Source organism: Octopus bimaculoides, chromosome 25, assembly GCF_001194135.2.
Source record: "Octopus bimaculoides isolate UCB-OBI-ISO-001 chromosome 25, ASM119413v2, whole genome shotgun sequence".
Lineage (NCBI taxonomy): Eukaryota > Metazoa > Mollusca > Cephalopoda > Octopoda > Octopodidae > Octopus > Octopus bimaculoides.
The window spans coordinates 7087051-7092003 of NC_069005.1; the positions used below are offsets into that span (position 1 = coordinate 7087051).

Below are 4953 nucleotides of genomic sequence, written 5' to 3' on the forward strand. Positions count from 1 at the left end.
TTGTTATGTATTTGTCTGAATATTTTTTTTATCATACCTAATGCGCCTATTGTGATAGGAATTGTTTGTTTTTAGACTCCACATTCGAGTTACCTCTATTTCCAGGTCTTTGTATTTTGAAAGTTTCTCCATTTCTTTTAGGGAAACGTTGTCATCTGCTGGTATTGATACATCAATTAAAAAGCATTTTTTTTCTTGATGATCTCTGACAACTATATCTGGCCTATTGGCCTTAATTTCCCTATCTGTGTGCATTGGCATATCCCAGAGTATGGTTGCTTTCTCGTTTTCTGTGACCTTTTCTGGCGTGTGCCTATACCATCTTTTTTCTGTTGTTATTCCGTAGTGTTGGCATAACTTCCAGTATATGTAAGTCCCAACTCTGTCATGTTTGTGAATATATTCCTTCTTAGCCAGGACTGGGCAGCCAGAGGATAATATGATTTATTGTTTCTTCTCCATCTCCACATATTCTGCAGTTACTTGTATTTCTCTTCCTTATGTGTTTTTGGCGATTTCTGGTGGGAAGGCTTTGATCTTGTGCTGCAATTAAAAATCCTTCAGTCTCGGCTTTGAGTCCTGAGCTTCTCAGCCATTGTTGGGATTTTGCTTTGTCTATTATTATTATTATTATTATTATTATTATTATTATTATTATTATCCTCATTATTATTATTATTATTATTATTTTTATTATTATTATTATTATTGTCTTGTTTCCATGAAGCCCCTGACCTGTAACTCCAGCACCTTTCAAAGCAGGGAACCAGTGACCAAGCAATTAGTTCTTTTTGCCGATTCCAGACAAATAAGTAGTGCTCAGGTATAATTATTTTCAATTCCATTTTGCCAGATTGGTAAATATTGGCATTGTCATCATCACTGTCATTGCCAACATCATCATCATCATCATCATCACCACTGCCAGCATCATCATCATCATCACCATCATTACCATCTTCATCACCACTATCATACAACACCACTGCCAACAAAATACACGCTCACACACATTCCACACACACACACACACACACACACACACACACACACACAACACCACACCCAAATACACAGACCACACTCCACACACACATGCATCCATCCCTACATTGTCCCCCACCCCAAACCTTGCTGACCCTTGCTTTTTCTTTTTTTTTGATTTCCTAGGAAATATTGTCCAACTTAAGGTCCAGGTTTAACGTGGACGTGGTTTTTACCAAACTAAGTGGTTCCGACTTTTTGGTAAGTCTGCGGACTGGAGTCGAACGGATATACATGTCAGGTAATCTATGTAGTTACCTATTGGAATGGGGGAGGAGCAAGAGGGGGTGTGTGTGTGTGTAAGAGATAGAAAGAGAGAGAAAAAAGGTAGTGTGCGTGCATGTGTGTGGGAGTGAGGAGTAGAGTGGGGCGGTGAGAGAAAAGGGCATGTGTGTATGTGTGTGAGGAGCAAAGTTTGTGTGTGTGTGTGTGTAAGCATAAGAGTTGTATGGAGAAAAGTGAAAAATGGAGATACAATGAGGTTTAAAGTATTGACTATATTCATACATATACATACATGCATGTGTATGTGTGTATACATGTATGTGTATGTGTGTATACATGCATGCATGCATACATATACATATATATATATATATATATATATATATATATATATATATATATATATATATATATATATATATATATATATATATATATATCGAAATCGAACCGAATCCGACGACTGGCACCCATGCCAACCTCTCCTTCATTGGACACAAAACTCTGCTTGCGAAGACCTGTTGGGGCAAGTGAAATCGTAATTGAACCATACTCGATAACTGGCACTGTGCCAGTGGAGCACTAATAGCACTGTTGAGTGTGTACATTGCCAGAGCAGCTGTCTGTCTGGCTTCCGTGCTAGTGGCACGTAAATAGTACCATTTGAGTGTAATGCTGGTGGCATGTTAGAAAATCATTCGAGCAAGGTCGTTGCCAGTGCCACTGGACTGGTTCCCGTGCAGGTGGCACGTAAAAAAACACCTTTCTGAGCGTGGCCGTTGCCAGTACCATGTGACTGGCCCTCGTGCCGGTGGCACGTAAAAGCGCCCACTACACTCTCGGAGTGGTTGGCATTAGGAAGGGCATCCAGCTGTAGAAACTCTGCCAGATCAGATTGGAGCCTGGTGCAGCCTTCTGGTTCGCCAGTCCTCAGTCAAATCGTCCAACCCATGCTAGCATGGAAAGCGGACGTTAAACAATGATGATGATGATATGTATATATATACACACACACATGCAATGGACATCTTTTTGCTTCCATCTCCCAAATCCTCTCACAAGGTAGGCCCAGGGCTATAGCAGAAGACACTTGCTCAAGGTGCCACTTTATGAGACTGAACCTGGGGCCTGTTTTCACCATCATCATCATCATCATCAATCATCAACATTCAACAACATCCGTTTCCCCTGCTGGCATGGGTTGGATGGTTTGACAGGTACTGGCAAGGTCAAGGGCCACACCAAGTCCCACAGTCTGTTTCTGTTCGGTTTCTACAGCTGGATGCCCTTCCTAATGCCAACCACTTTACGAGGTGCTTTTTACATGACACCATCATCAGTGCTTTTTATGTGGCACTAAGTACTTCATATTTACAGATGAGGTCCAAAATCCATTAATTCTTAAAAATCAAACCTTCATCTTTTTATTATTTTCTCAAGAGTCTCTCTTTTCCTTTTTTTCTAGAATTCTCCAATTTTTCCAACACCCGGAAAATTACTGAACGTCTACAACTTCTCATCGATCTCCATGATCGGCCATGCCTGATTGTGGAGAAGAACCCTGTGAAAAAGGGCCTCGCTAGCACCAAAACCCCTTTGTAAGTTTTCTCGATTTTGTTTTTCTTTTTCCCGTTCCCTTTAGTTCAGTTCTGGCATGGCCAGCCCTTTTCAAGAAGTGGGCCACATGAGACATGGTTCATTATCAAGTGGATCACACTACTAGAAAGAAATTCTGGTAATTTCTTGGTTTACTATTCAGAAAGTCTCGCAGATCGTTATTTGCCTATGATTGTCAGTAAGATAACATGGGTGTTTATGTTTGTCAGAGTGAGATGGCGTACTTGGTTTAAGGGTCATAGGGAGCTTATGAGCTCCTAATATGTTTGAGGGCTGCAAGCTGGCAGAAACGTTACCCCGCCGGGCGAAATGCTTAGCGGTATTTCGTCCGCCCCTACGTTCTGGGTTAAAATTCTGCCGAGGTCGACTTTACCTTTCATCCTTTCGGGGTCGATTTAAATAAGTACCAGTTACGCACTGGGATTGATTTAATCGACTTAACCCCCCCCCCCCTGTGGGCAATAAAAAAATAAGTATGTTTAAATGGTCTTGGCTCAGTTTGTATGTTGTTTTAATTGTTTTATTTCTTTATCTTCTACTTGGTTCAGACATTGGACTGCGACCATGCTGGGGCACTACTTAGAAGAGTTAAGTCAAGCAAATCAACGTCTGTACTCATTCTTTTTTTTAAAGTCTGGTACTTATTCTGTTGGTCTCTTTTGACAAACCAACCCCAGTTGTCAAGTGGTGGTGGGGGGACAAATACACACACATGTATACATGATGGGTTTCTTTCAGTTTCTGTCTATCAAATCTACTGACAAGGCTTTGGTTGGTCTGCGGCTATAGTTGAAGACACTTGCTCAAGGTACCGTGTAGTGAAACTGAACCCACGATCATGTGGTTTGGAATCAAGCTTCTTAACCACCACATAGCCATGCCTGCACTTGTTTGTGACGATTATTTATTTCTTTATGTGTGTGTGTGAGAGGCCTGCAATGTCATTCTAAATTTAAACAAACACATCATTGAAGTCTCAAAGCATGAAGATAGTGCATGATTAATTCATAACGATGTTGATAAATAAGCATTTCATTTGACAGAATACTCTGAATGCTAAAAGGGTTAAGCAAAATCACCATGCAAGTCCTCAGTCATCCTTTTATGGATGATTAGATGGTCCTTGTTGCTGTAGTTGTTGGTGAAGGGTGTTATTGTGGTGGTGATGTTGATGTAATTTTGCTCTGTTCCGATTTTTATCTCCTGTTTTTTTTTTCCAGCTATCAAACGAAATACCTGGAGAAGCTTCTCTCTCGGCTCAGCCTCAGTCCAATTAAGCTGCTTTTTTCTGACAGCAAAGGTAAAAATAATCTTCCCTGACTTTAAAATTCTGAGTTTTTACAGACCCACAGATCAATGTTTTGATTACTTACACAAACATGCTCTCCCCCACACGGTTTTGTTTCCTCATAACTTTCAGAAAAATGGATACTTTTTCAATGAAATTTTCTTCAAATACCTTTCAGATGATGTAGATTATGATTATTTTGGAATTTAATGTGAAAAGATTTTTTGGAGTTGTGGGGGAGAAGAGTTTCGGATAATTCATACAAATTGACTCTGTTTCTTCATAACTTTTGACTTTTTCTCATAACTTTCAGAAAAATTGGTATTTTTTAATGAAATTTTTCTACAAATACTTTTCAGATGGTGTAGATTAGGCTTATGTTAAAATTTAAATTGGGAAAAAAAAAATTTGTGGACACATTTACATACATACTGACACATCACACTTTCTCAAAGTTTCATTTTGTATCTATATAAATGATGTGTCTGTACATACAACCAACTATTTTCTTTCTTTTTTTTTTTTTCAGTTACACTTTAAATTCTAATATAATCGTAAATGACACAATCAGAAAAGTATTTGTTGAAAATTTCATTAAAAAAATGTCCATTTTTCTGAAAGCTATGAGGCAACAAATTTGATTTGTATAAATCATCTGAAACTCCTCTTTTCTCTCTTTTGAAAAATGTTTCACTATGAATTCTGGCATAATTAGAATCTGCACAATCTGAAGGGTATTTGTAGAAAATTTCATTAAAAAAATATCCATTTTTCTGAAA

At 38.7% G+C, this 4953-nt stretch overlaps 1 protein-coding gene across 1 annotated transcript; it reads left to right on the plus strand.

Annotated features, from left to right (window-relative positions):
* The first annotated feature begins 685 nt into the window (after positions 1 to 685).
* LOC106882296 (Fanconi anemia group M protein) lies at positions 686 to 4598 on the plus strand. The gene is made up of 4 exons (XM_014932919.2): positions 686 to 823; positions 1171 to 1285; positions 2735 to 2867; positions 4107 to 4598. The coding sequence occupies exons 1-4, from the start codon at positions 722 to 724 to the stop codon at positions 4204 to 4206; spliced, it is 450 nt and encodes a 149-aa protein (XP_014788405.1). The 5' UTR covers positions 686 to 721; the 3' UTR covers positions 4207 to 4598.
* Positions 4599 to 4953: the final 355 nt, after the last annotated feature.

Coding starts and splice junctions, on each gene's coding strand:
- LOC106882296 (XM_014932919.2), top strand. CDS start 722: ATGAAGCCCCTGACCTGTAACTCCAGCACCTTTCAAAGCAGGGAACCA. Junction 824..1,170: donor GACAAATAAGTAGTGCTCAG/GTATAATTATTT, acceptor TTGATTTCCTAG/GAAATATTGTCCAACTTAAG. Junction 1,286..2,734: donor CGAACGGATATACATGTCAG/GTAATCTATGTA, acceptor CTTTTTTTCTAG/AATTCTCCAATTTTTCCAAC.